Genomic DNA, 12360 nt, shown 5'->3' on the forward strand with positions numbered 1-12360 from the left:
TGACTCCAGCAGTTTCCCCACCACCGACGTTAGGCTAACCGGTCTATAATTCCCCGGTCTCTCTCTCCCTCCTTTTTAAAAAGTGGGGTTACATTAGCCACCCTCCAATCCTCAGGAACTAGTCCAGAATCTAACGAGTTTTGAAAAATTATCACTAATGCGTCCACTATTTCTTGGGCTACTTCCTTAAGCACTCTAGGATGCAGACCATCTGGCTCTGGGGATTTATCTGCCTTCAATCCCTTCAATTTACCTAACACCACTTCCCTACTAACATGTATTTCACTCAGTTCCTCCATCTCACTGGACCCTCTGTCCCCTACTATTTCTGGATGTGTTGAGAGAGAGGGGTATATAAAGGATGATACAGATAGGATGTTGGGAGAGACGGGATATGTAAAGGGGGATAGAGATAGGCTGCCAAAAAAGTGGGATGGTGAGAGAGAGGGGGACAGGGTGCAGAGAGAGATTGAGATCGGATGGACAGAATGTGGGGATTAGAGAGAGAGTGAGGAGGGGAGGTTTTTTGGATGACAATTTCTGAGAGGATCACTGTCTGCCCCCCACCCTCCCTCATCTCTCTCTCTCTCCCTGTAGGTGCTGGCACAGACGGACGCCTACCTGGACCAGGTGCTGGCAAAGGTCGCGGAAGTCCTGCTCCCGTGGACGTTCCGGGTCCGCAAGATGAAGGCGATCTACGCCGTGCTGAACCAGTGCAGCTACGATGTGACCGGCAAGTGCCTGATTGCCGAGGTGTGGTGCCCCCGTAAGGATCTGCTGCTCCTCCAACACGACCTCGAGGAGGGCTCGGTGGGTGCCCCTCTCATCGCCCGTCTCCGCCTCGCCCCGTCTCTGCCGCACGCACTCCCCGTCACCCCCTCCTTGCCTGACGGCCCACCTGTCTAACTCTCGTTCTGTTCCCCACCCAAGCGGAAGAGTGGGGCTACTGTGATGTCGTTCTACACCCTGCTGCCCATGGACAAGGAGAGCCCCCCGACCCTGAACCGGACAAACCGGTTCACCACGGCCTTTCAGAGCATCGTCGACGCCTATGGGGTGGGCAGCTATCAGGAAGTTAATCCAGGTACCAATTCGCTCCGTGTCTGACCCCTTTTTTTTTTTTTTTTTTTTTTTTTTTTTATACAAAATTCTTTATTACAAATGTCGGTGCCATACAATATTTACAAACCCAGTGAATAACACATTTACTACACTACAAACAGACAATACATGTTAAACCAATATATTGCCATCCTCGTCAATGATGGCATTTACACCCCGCGGAGCCCAACGGTCCCGGAACATCTCGACGGTCGCCGTGGACTGTGCGTATTCCTTTTCAATGTTCACCCGGGCTCGAACATACCCCCTAAACATAGCCAGGCAGTCCGCCCGGAGAGAACCTCCTGCCACCCTTTTCCAGGAGCCACGGATGGCAATTTTCGCCAGCCCCAGGAGCAAGTTGACAAGGACATCCTCATCCCTCTGTGCCCCCCTCCTTACTGGATGACCATATATGAATAGGGTGGGACTGAAATGCAACCAGAAGGCGAGAAGCAGCCCACGCAAATACGCGAAAAGGGGCTGCAGCCTCACACACTCCACGTACATATGGTACACGGTCTCCTCCAGCCCGCAGAAGTGACACGCGGCTGGGAGATCCGTGTACAAACTAAAGAACTTATTGCAGGGCACCGCTTTATGCAGCACCCTCCAGCCGAGATCCCCAAGGTGCATGGGAAGGACTCCCTTGTAGAGGGACTTCCACTGGGGACCCCTCTCACCTCCAGGTGGAAAGACCGACCGCCATGGCGTGTCGGGACGGTGGACAAATGCTAGGAAGTGGAGGGTGTGGAGCAGCAGCCCATAAAGGTACCTCCTGCCTGCATCCCTAAATGGGATTGTGGGTGTTGATGAAAGACGGCTCAAGTTGTGTGGATTCGTCTCTCGGGTAAGGCTGCGGGGCCTGGGCCCGACGAGCAGCTCAGCCCGAGTCGTTCCACACACCTGAGCCGCACTGACATCCGTTGAGACAGGGCAACGGTCGGCCAGGACCCCGCCCTCTGCCAGAGGAGGGGATTCCCGGCCTGAGGCAACCATGTTCCAGACTCTCTGTAGGTCCTGATAGAAGCCGGGCAGCCTCTGCAAAGCAGCACGGCTGACGCCCGCCGGTGGTAGCTGCATATCTTCGGCAAGACAGCAGCCCCTCCGGAGGAAGAAAGTCGCCAACACGTGCCACCTGGGAGGGTGCTCGGCGTACAGGAATCTCTGCAGCGTCCTGAGGCGGAGAGCCGCCAGTCGTGTGCGTACACACACCAGCGACTGTCCGCCCTCTCCTTCTGGGAGACTCAGAACCGCTGCAGAGACCCAGTGCTTCCTGTTTCCCCAGAAGAAGTCCACTAGCTTCCTCTGCATTCTTGCGACAAAAGGGGCAGGGGGGGCCAAGGTGACCATCCGGTACCACAACATGGAGGCCACCAGCTGGTTTATGACCACCACCCTGCCTCGATAGGAAAGCACCCTGAGAAGGCCTGACCAGCGCCCTAGCCGGGCCATGACCTTTGTCTCCAGGTCCTGCCAGTTCGCCAGCCAGGTCTCCCCAGAAGGACTCAGGTAGACTCCCAGATAGAGAAGACGTCTGGTGCTCCACTCAAAAGCTCTCATCTCCGGCAGGGAGTCCACCTGCCACTGGCCTACTAAGAGTCCGGAACATTTCGCCCAGTTGATCCTGGCGGAGGATGCCGCCGAGAAAACATCTTGGCACTCGCGCATCCTCCGCAGGTCACGGGTCTGTCATCATGAGGAGTACGTCATCGGCGTAGGCCGAGAGGACGACCCCCATGTCCGGTTCGCGCAGAACCAGACCTGTCAGCCTTCGCCGAAGAAGGCTGAGGAATGGCTCAACACATATCGCATACAGTTGACCGGACATGGGGCACCCTTGACGCACTCCTCTTCGGAAGTGGATAGGTCCTGTCAATGATCCGTTAATCTTAACTAGGCACTCTGCGGCAGAGTACAGGAGCCGAACTCGGGCCACAAAGTGTGGTCCGAGCCCAAAAGCCTGCAGGGTGCCCACCAGGAAACTGTGGTCCACCCGGTCAAAAGCCTTCTCTTGGTCAAGAGAAAGAAACGCTGCCGGGGTCCCAGTCTCCTGGAGTAGGTGGATCAGGTCCCGTACTAGGTGGACATTGTCCTGGATGGAGCGGCCCGGGACTGTATAAGATTGGTCAGGATGGACCACCTGTCCAATTACCGAACCCAGACGGTTGGCCATTGCCCGGGCGAAGATCTTGTAGTCCACGCACAAGAGGGAGACCGGCCGCCAGTTCTTTAGCAGGCGGAGGTCTCCCTTCTTGGGCAGTAGGACCACAACAGCTCTCCGCCATGAGAGGGGCATTTCTCCAGTGGCTAGGCTCTCCCCTAGGACAAGGCTGTAATCATCCCCCAGGACATCCCAAAAAGCCTGATAAAACTCAACACTCAGTCCATCCAAACCAGGGGACTTGCCCCTCCGGAGTTGCCGAAGGGCAGTGGACAGCTCCTCCCGAGTCAGGGGGGCATCCAGACGCACTGCGTCCTCTGGGCTGACCTTCGGCAAATCCTCCCAGACCTCATTACACGCCTCCGCATTTGACGGATCAGGCGAGAATAAGGACCGATAGAATGAACGGACCTCGTTGTTAATTCCATCAGGGTCCATGATGGAGGAGCCATCGGCAGCCAGCAGCTCCACTAGCTGCTTTTGAACTCCCCGCCACCTTTCCAACGAGTAGAAGAAGGGTGAGCCACGGTCCAAATCCTGCAGCATTTGGATCCGTGACCTCACGTACGCACCTCGGGACTGCTGAAGCTGCAGGTTCCTTAGTGCGTCCTTCTTCTCCTGGTATTCCTGCCACAGCTGTTGGTCTCCAGCGGTCGGACCGAGGCGGGACTCCAGGTCAAGCAACGCTCTCTCAAGCCGCTCAACCTCAGAGCTCCGCCTCTTTGTCGACCCCCTAGTGTACTCCCGACATAAAAACCGGATGTGGGCTTTGCCCACATCCCACCATAGCCGTAGGGAGCAGAAATCTCTTCGCCTCTCCTTCCAGGAGACCCAGAAAGCTCGGAACGAATCCCGGAATCGGCTGTCCTCCAGCAGCCGGTTGTTAAAATGCCAGTACCCGGATCCCACCCGAGGGTGTAGTGGAATAAATTCCATCCACACAAGGTGATGATCCGAGCACGACACCGGCTGCATGGAGGACGCCGACACGCGGGAGACGTAGGCCCGAGAGATGTAAATGCGGTCTATCCTGGAACCTCCTTCTCTAGACCTTCTCGAGAAGGCGCTAGAGTTGGGGTGAAGATTCCGCCAGCTGTCCACCAAGTCAAAGGAGCCGACTAGCTCCTTTAACTTTTTTGCCGATGCTGGGTCGCGTTGGAGGCCCGAACGGTCCTCCGCCTCGAGGGTACAATTGAAATCTCCCCCGAGGATGACGCAATCCCCAGGATCGATGGAGCTCAGCAGGGTGGACAGCTGGCAGAATAGGCGCGTCTGCATCACACCGCGCCTGGGAGCATACACATTGATAAAATGCAATGGTACGCCATCCAGGCGCACAACCAGGTGGAGCAGACGGCCGGGCACAACGTCCTGGACTCTTTCAATTACTGGCTGGAAGGTCGGGGCCAACAGGATCGCCACCCCCGCTAGAAATGGAGCTGAAATGGCTCATGTAGACCCCGCCCCGCCACTCCAGGAGCCAAGCAGACTCGTCCCCAGGGATGGTATGGGTTTCCTGCAGGAAACTCACCGTATACCGCCCATCCCTGAGGACTGAGAGATTGTTATGCCTGCGAAGAGGACCCCTGCTGCCGTTTACATTGAGACTAGCTATGGTAAGCTTCATGGCGGGAGCACACTAGGTCTCAGCAGCCGTGCCCATTTCGGTGAGAGCGGAGGCGCCCTCCACCACACTGTCCGGAAAGAAAGCAAGGATACTTTTTGCCTTCCGGGCTCGAGCGGTACCAGCGACACCCTGTGTCCCACCATCTCCCGTAGGAGCGAGGCTGCTTCTCCCTTTGATGTCCCTTACTAGGTCATCTAGGAAAGATTTTAGTTGCCGTCTGTCATTCCCCGCCACCGCATTCCTCTTTCCCTTTCCCTTTCGTCCGAGGATGACTCGCAGGGACCTCACCAGCCTCGGCATGCTGGGCCAGCGAAGCGAGGCTAGTTGAGGTCGGTGCTTGGCACCCTCAGAGGTGAGAATAAAATGCTTAATTTCCTCTACAGGTATCAATGGGGACTTCTCAGGAGGGGTGAGGATGTCCATTATTTCACTATCGAAAGAGTCCCCCTCCAACCCGTCACTGCAGACAGAATCCCCATCGGCCTCCCCGCATGTTCCAAAAGATGGCTGCGCTTGTGACCCATACCGCGCAGCGGGCACCTCGCTCTTACCTGCCCGCTCCACCGTCGCATCAGCCTCATCCACATTTGCGACAGTGGAGGGACAATCCCCAGGGACTCCCTGCAAGTCATTAATTGCTGGGGTCGACGTGCACAGAAAAACGCCCTCCCCAGGGGGCAGGCATAGAGGGGAACCCGGCACCTTTGGTCCAAGGGATTCACAAGCAGCCTGGTGCTGAGAATGAGAGCGCTTTGTCTCGTCTCCTCTTACATTATTCGGTACACTGGCCTCCAGAGAGGCGCTGACTTGTAGGTCCTGGGTGGAGGCCTCCAGGGCTGCCTCATTGGTGCAAACAGGGCTATCACAAGCTATTTGCACAACCACACCATCTTCCCCAGGACTGGTGGCTACATCTGGGGACTCAGGTTTAGAACCAACCCCTACCCGGATTCCCACCCCTTCCTGGGACTCCTCCGCATCTACATCCCCTGCCCTCTTGCGGGAACGTTCCCTTCTCCTCTTCACACCGGAGGAGCACACAGGTGCAGGCTTCACCGATGGGGCGGCGCTCTCTGTTTCCATCGCCCCGTCTCCTAGCGCACCTCCCCGAGCCCCACGCTCCACTTCAGGCGAAATGGGCGTGAGCTCTGCAGCCTCAAAGGCCCGCTTCTTACTGTGTTTGGATTTCCCCTTTGCCTTCTTACTCCGCACAGACTCCACCCCGTCCCCCACCCGAACCACAGGGAGAGGAGCAGGGACCGACCCAACCGTAGGAGTAGAGGTAGGGGTAGGGGCAGGGGCAGGGTGAGGGGCTGGGGCAGGATTACGGGCGGGGGCAGGGTCAGATGCAGGCGCAGATGCACGTGCAGGAGTAGGATCAGGGGCAGAGGTAGCTGGGGCACTGGTGCCCGAAATGGGCTCCCTCGGGTTCCGGGCGGCAGGACAGTCCCTCCGAAAGTGCCCCACCCCCCTGCACGCATGGCACCGCGGGCGCTCGGAGCTCCAGTACACCTGATAATCCACTCCCTCATGCCGGACAGTAAACCGGCCCTCAACATCGTCCTCCCTTTCCAGCTGCATGAATACCTGACGCCGGAAAGAGATTACGGTGCGGAGGGTGCGTCTCTTAAATTTGTGTCGGATGGCAGTGATCTCCGACCTTACTTGCCCTAAACGGGCCAGTGGGGTTAGCAAGTCCTCATTTGGAATGAAAGGCTTAACATGCCCAAGCACGATACGTTGCGTGGGGGCCGTCACCAGCTCCATAGGTAAAAAGATGTTGTCTACCGTGACTCCCCTGCTTAGGGCCCGGTGCACTAGCTCTTCATTCACCAGATAAAACACCGCCTTTCCAAACTCCTTCTCGGTGGCCAGAATACCACCTTTCCCAACAAGGTCCTCCATTGCCTCCGTACACTTTTCTAGTGTCATTCCAGGGCGCAAAATACATTGCACCCCACGTTCCACCTTCACCGACCAAAACAGGGCGTTGTCCGAGGCCGGGGAGGCAGCCGCCCTTGCGTAACTCCCCGAAGGCCCGCGACTCCCTGGAGACCGGTCCGGCATGCTGGCGCTCTTTCCAGTCCGAGAATCCTACAGCGGTGCCGGTTAGAAGTCCTGGAACGAGTCGAATAACTGGCCGGGAAAGTTTGCAGTCGACAGTTCCTCGCTGGCTCGACGCCAGGAAAGGCTCCGTCGGACTTGCAGAGACCCAGGCCGGGAGAGGCCGAAACGTCCTTCCAGATGCTTCGGCACCAACACCGGACGAAAATCAGGAAAAACAATGGAGGAGGAACGTTACCCCCGCTGTCAATGGGGGGGGAACGACGGCGTTTGCCTCCGGTTTTGGAGCGAACCGGCTTCCTGGCGAGTTGCCAGCGGCTGCAGCTGGGAGCTATGCAGTTAGCAGCCGCCAACAAACCCAGCCCAAACCGGCAGTAAAACTGCACACCGAGTTTCTTCACCAGCGCCGTCACTCACTCGATTGTTCAAGAGACTTTTAGAGCCACCTCCAAAGTATTCCACGAACTTTATCCAGTAGTTTTGCCTCGATTTCTCCCAGCTCAGTCAGCACAGCTCCTCTCTGTGTCTGACCCCGGGAGTGTGTGACGGGACGGTGCGGGGGGAGATTCGCTCTGTGTCTGACCCCGGGAGTGCGTGACGGGACGGTGCAGGGGGAGATTCGCTCCGTGTCCGACCCCGGGAGTACGGGACGGTGCGGGGGGAGATTCGCTCCGTGTCCGACCCCGGGAGTGCGTGACGGGACGGTGCGGGGGGAGATTCGCTCCGTGTCCGACCCCGGGAGTGCGTGACGGGACGGTGCGGGGGGAGATTCGCTCCGTGTCCGACCCCGGGGGTGCGTGACGGGACGGTGCGGGGGGAGATTCGCTCCGTGTCCGACCCCGGGGGTGCGTGACGGGACGGTGCGGGGGGAGATTCGCTCCGTGTCCGACCCCGGGGGTGCGTGACGGGACGGTGCGGGGGGAGATTCGCTCCGTGTCCGACCCTGGGAGTGCGTGACGGGACGGTGCGGGGGGAGATTCGCTCCGTGTCCGACCCCGGGGGTGCGTGACGGGACGGTGCGGGGGGAGATTCGCTCTGTGTCCGACCCCGGGAGTGTGTGTTGGGACGGTGCGGAGGGAGATTCACTCTGTGTCTGACCCCGGGAGTGTGTGATGGGACGGTGCGGAGGGAGATTCACTCTGTGTCTGACCCCGGGAGTGTGTGATGGGACGGTGCGGAGGGAGATTCACTCTGTGTGTCTGACCCCGGGAGTGTGTGATGGGACGGTGTGGAGGGAGATTCACTCTGTGTCTGACCCCGGGAGTGTGTGATGGGACGGTGCGGGGGGAGATTCGCTCCGTGTCCGACCCCGGGAGTGCGTGACGGGACGGTGCGGGGGGAGATTCGCTCCGTGTCCGACCCCGGGGGTGCGTGACGGGACGGTGCGGGGGGAGATTCGCTCCGTGTCTGACCCCGGGAGTGTGTGACGGGACGGTGCAGAGGGAGATTCGCTCTGTGTCTGACCCCGGGAGTGTGTGATGGGACGGTGCGGGGGGAGATTCGCTCTGTGTCTGACCCCGGGAGTGTGTGATGGGACGGTGCGGGGGGAGATTCGCTCCGTGTCTGACCCCAGGAGTGTGTGATGGGACGGTGTGGAGGGAGATTCGCTCTGTGTCTGACCCCGGGAGTGTGTGTTGGGATGGTGCGGAGGGAGATTCACTCTGTGTCTGACCCCGGGAGTGTGTGATGGGACGGTGCGGAGGGAGATTCACTCTGTGTCTGACCCCGGGAGTGTGTGATGGGACGGTGCGGAGGGAGATTCACTCTGTGTGTCTGACCCCGGGAGTGTGTGATGGGACGGTGTGGAGGGAGATTCACTCTGTGTCTGACCCCGGGAGTGTGTGATGGGACGGTGCGGAGGGAGATTCACTCTGTGTCTGACCCCGGGAGTGTGTGATGGGACAGTGTAGAGGGAGATTCACTCTGTGTCTGACCCCGGGAGTGTGTGATGGGACGGTGTGGAGGGAGATTCACTCTGTGTCTGACCCCGGGAGTGTGTGATGGGACGGTGCGGAGGGAGATTCACTCTGTGTCTGACCCCGGGATTGTGTGATGGGATGGTGAGGAGGGAGATTCACTCTGTGTCTGACCCCGGGAGTGTGTGATGGGACGGTATGGAGGGAGATTCACTCTGTGTCTGACCCCGGGAGTGTGTGATGGGACGGTGCGGAGGGAGATTCACTCTGTGACTCTCTCTTCCTCTCTCCGCAGCCCCGTACACCATCATCACGTTCCCGTTCCTGTTTGCCGTGATGTTTGGCGACGTGGGGCACGGGCTGATCATGTTCCTCTTCGCCCTCTGGATGATCCTGGTGGAGCGTTCACGCCGCTACAGTCAGGCAGGCAACGAGGTGAGGGCATGCGCGCCTCGGTCAGGGGTGAGGGGAGGGAGCGACAGGGACAGGAGGGGGAGGAAAAACGGAAGAGGTGGGGGAGAGCTGAGCTGGTCCAGATGCGGAGTGTGGGGTTAAAGGAGCTATACCAATAACTGATGAACATCTCTGTCTGTCTGTCTGTCTGTCTGTCTGTCTGTCTGTCTGTCTGTCTGTCTGTCTGTCTGTCTGTCTGTCTCTCTCTCTCTCTCTCTCTCTCTCTCTCTCTCTCTCTCTCTCTCTCTCTCTCTCTCTCTCTCTCTCTCTATCTCTCTCTCTCTATCTCTCTATCTCTCTATCTCTCTATCTCTCTATCTCTCTATCTCTCTATCTCTCTATCTCTCTATCTCTCTATCTCTCTATCTCTCTATCTCTCTATCTCTCTATCTCTCTATCTCTCTATCTCTCTATCTCTCTATCTCTCTATCTCTCTATCTCTCTATCTCTCTATCTCTCTCTCTATCTCTCTTCCCCCCCCTGCCCCTCTCCCCTGACGGTCTGCTGCCCCCCCCCAGATTTGGCAGATGCTTTTCCAAGGCCGCTACCTGCTGCTCCTGATGGGCCTTTTCTCCATCTACACTGGGCTCATCTACAACGACTGCTTCAGCCTGTCCCTGGCCATCTTCCCGTCCGCCTGGCACGTCCGCCCCATGGTCAACCGGACCTCGTACGTCTCCGCGACCGAGCCCCGTGACATCCCACCCTTTTTCCCCACGCTGCTCTCTCCGTCACCCATTCCTTCTCTCAACCAACCACTCCCTGTACATCTCCCCTGGACCATTCCCATCTCCTGTACCAACCCCACGATCAACCACTCCTCGTAGTCTCCCCTGGACCATCTCCCATCTCCTGTACCAGCCCCCTGGTCAACTACTCATCATAGTCTCCTCTTGACCGTCCCCATCTCCTGTACCAGCCCCATGGTCAACCACTCCTCGTAGTCTACCCTTGACCATCTCCCATCTCCTGTACCAACCCCCACGGTCAACCACTCCTCGTCATGTCCCCTTGACCATCCCCATCTCCTGTACCAACCCCCACAGTCAACCACTCCTCGTAGTCTACCCTTGACCATCCCCATCTCCTGTACCAACCCCCTGGTCAACCACTCCTCGCAGTCTCCCCTGGACCATTCCCATCTCCTGTACCAACCCCATGGTCAACCACTCATCATAGTCTCCGTCCCCATCTCCTGTACCAGCCCCATGGTCAACCACTACTCGTAATCCCCCCTTGACCATTCCCATCTCCTGTACCAACCCCATGGTCAACCACTCATCATAGTCTCCGTCCCCATCTCCTGTACCAGCCCTATGGTCAACCACTACTCGTAATCCCCCCCTTGACCATTCCCATCTCCTGTACCAACCCCACGATCAACCACTCCTCATAGTCTCCCCTGGACCATTCCCATCTCCTGTACCAGCCCCCTGGTCAACTACTCATCATAGTCTCCTCTTGACCGTCCCCATCTCCTGTACCAACCCCACGATCAACCACTCCTTGTAGTCTCCCCTCGACCATCTCCCATCTCCTGTACCAGCCCCCTTGTCAACCACTCCTTGTAGTCTACCCTTGACCGTCCTCCATCTCCTGTACCAACCCCCACGGTCAACCACTCCTCGTCATGTCCCCTTGACCATCCCCATCTCCTGTACCAACCCCCACGGTCAACCACTCCTCGTAGTCTATCCTTGACCATCCCCATCTCCTGTACCAGCCCCCTGGTCAACCACTCCTCATAGTCCCTCCTTGACCATCCTCATCTCCTGTACCAACCCCCATGGTCAACCACTCCTTGTAGTCTACCCTTGACCATCTCCCATCTCCTGTACAAGCCCCCATGGTCAACCACTCATCATAGTCTCCGTCCCCATCTCCTGTACCAGCCCCATGGTCAACCACTCCTCGTAGTCTCCTCTTGACCATCTCCCATCTCCTGTACCAACCCCCACGGTCAACCACTCCTCGTCATGTCCCCTTGACCATCCCCATCTCCTGTACCAACCCCCACGGTCAACCACTCCTCGTAGTCTCCCCTTGACCATCTCCCATCTCCTGTACCAACCCCCACAGTCAACCACTCCTCGTAGTCTCCCCTGGACCATTCCCATCTCCTGTACCAACCCGATGGTCAACCACTCCTCGCAGTCTCCCCTTGACCATCTCCCATCTCCTGTACCAGCCCCCTGGTCAACTACTCATCATAGTCTCCGTCCCCATCTCCTGTACCAGCCCCATGGTCAACCACTCCTTGTAGTCTACCCTTGACCATCTCCCATCTCCTGTACCAACCCCCACGGTCAACCACTCCTCGTCATGTCCCCTTGACCATCCCCATCTCCTGTACCAACCCCCACGGTCAACCACTCCTCCTAGTCTCCTCTTGACCGTTCCCATGTCCCCCCCCCCATCATCCTGTTCTGTCTCTCTCTGTCTTTGTGTGTTTGTGTGTGTCTCTCTCTCTCTGTCTCTCTGTCTCTCTCTGATTGTGACTCCGTTTCAGCGATCTCCGCGACACGCCCTCCATGACGTTGAATCCGGTCGTCGAGCACGTCTTCGAAGGGGTTTACCCGTTCGGCATCGACCCGGTGAGTGTGAGCTCTTTTCCAGGTTCGCCGATCACTGCCTTAAGTCCTCACCGGGGGGGACTGGGGGGTGAGAGAGCTGTGGATACGGGAGAAGAGGCGGTGCTACCAGATCGAGAATCCGGGGAGAGGGGGGTAGCGTGCGTGTTCGGGTTGGGGGGGAGAGATTGGTTTTCGTTACAGTTGCACCATAAATAATAAATAGTAATAGAACCATAAATAGTTAAATAGTAATACGTAAATTATGCCAGGAAATAAGTCCAGGACCAGCCTATTGGCTCAGGGTGTCTGACCCTCCAAGGGAGGAGTTGTAAAGTTTGATGGCCACAGGCAGGAATGACTTCCTATGACGCTCTGTGCTGCATCTCGGTGGAATGAGTCTCTGGCTGAATGTACTCCTGTGCCCAACCAGTACATTATGTAGTGGATGGGAGACATTGTCCA

General features: G+C 57.7%; 1 protein-coding gene across 1 annotated transcript; it reads left to right on the plus strand.

The window, feature by feature from the left end:
- Positions 1-597: 597 nt before the first annotated feature.
- LOC140193339 (V-type proton ATPase 116 kDa subunit a 2-like) lies at positions 598-12051 on the plus strand (the record flags this gene model as incomplete). The annotated part of the gene is made up of 5 exons (XM_072250661.1): positions 598-810; positions 931-1084; positions 9168-9307; positions 9844-9995; positions 11835-12051. Coding segments are annotated over 5 exons (876 nt in total), but the record flags the coding sequence as incomplete, so codon positions are not given.
- Between the last annotated feature and the right edge of the window lie 309 nt (positions 12052-12360).

Source organism: Mobula birostris, unplaced genomic scaffold, assembly GCF_030028105.1.
Source record: "Mobula birostris isolate sMobBir1 unplaced genomic scaffold, sMobBir1.hap1 scaffold_5053, whole genome shotgun sequence".
Lineage (NCBI taxonomy): Eukaryota > Metazoa > Chordata > Chondrichthyes > Myliobatiformes > Myliobatidae > Mobula > Mobula birostris.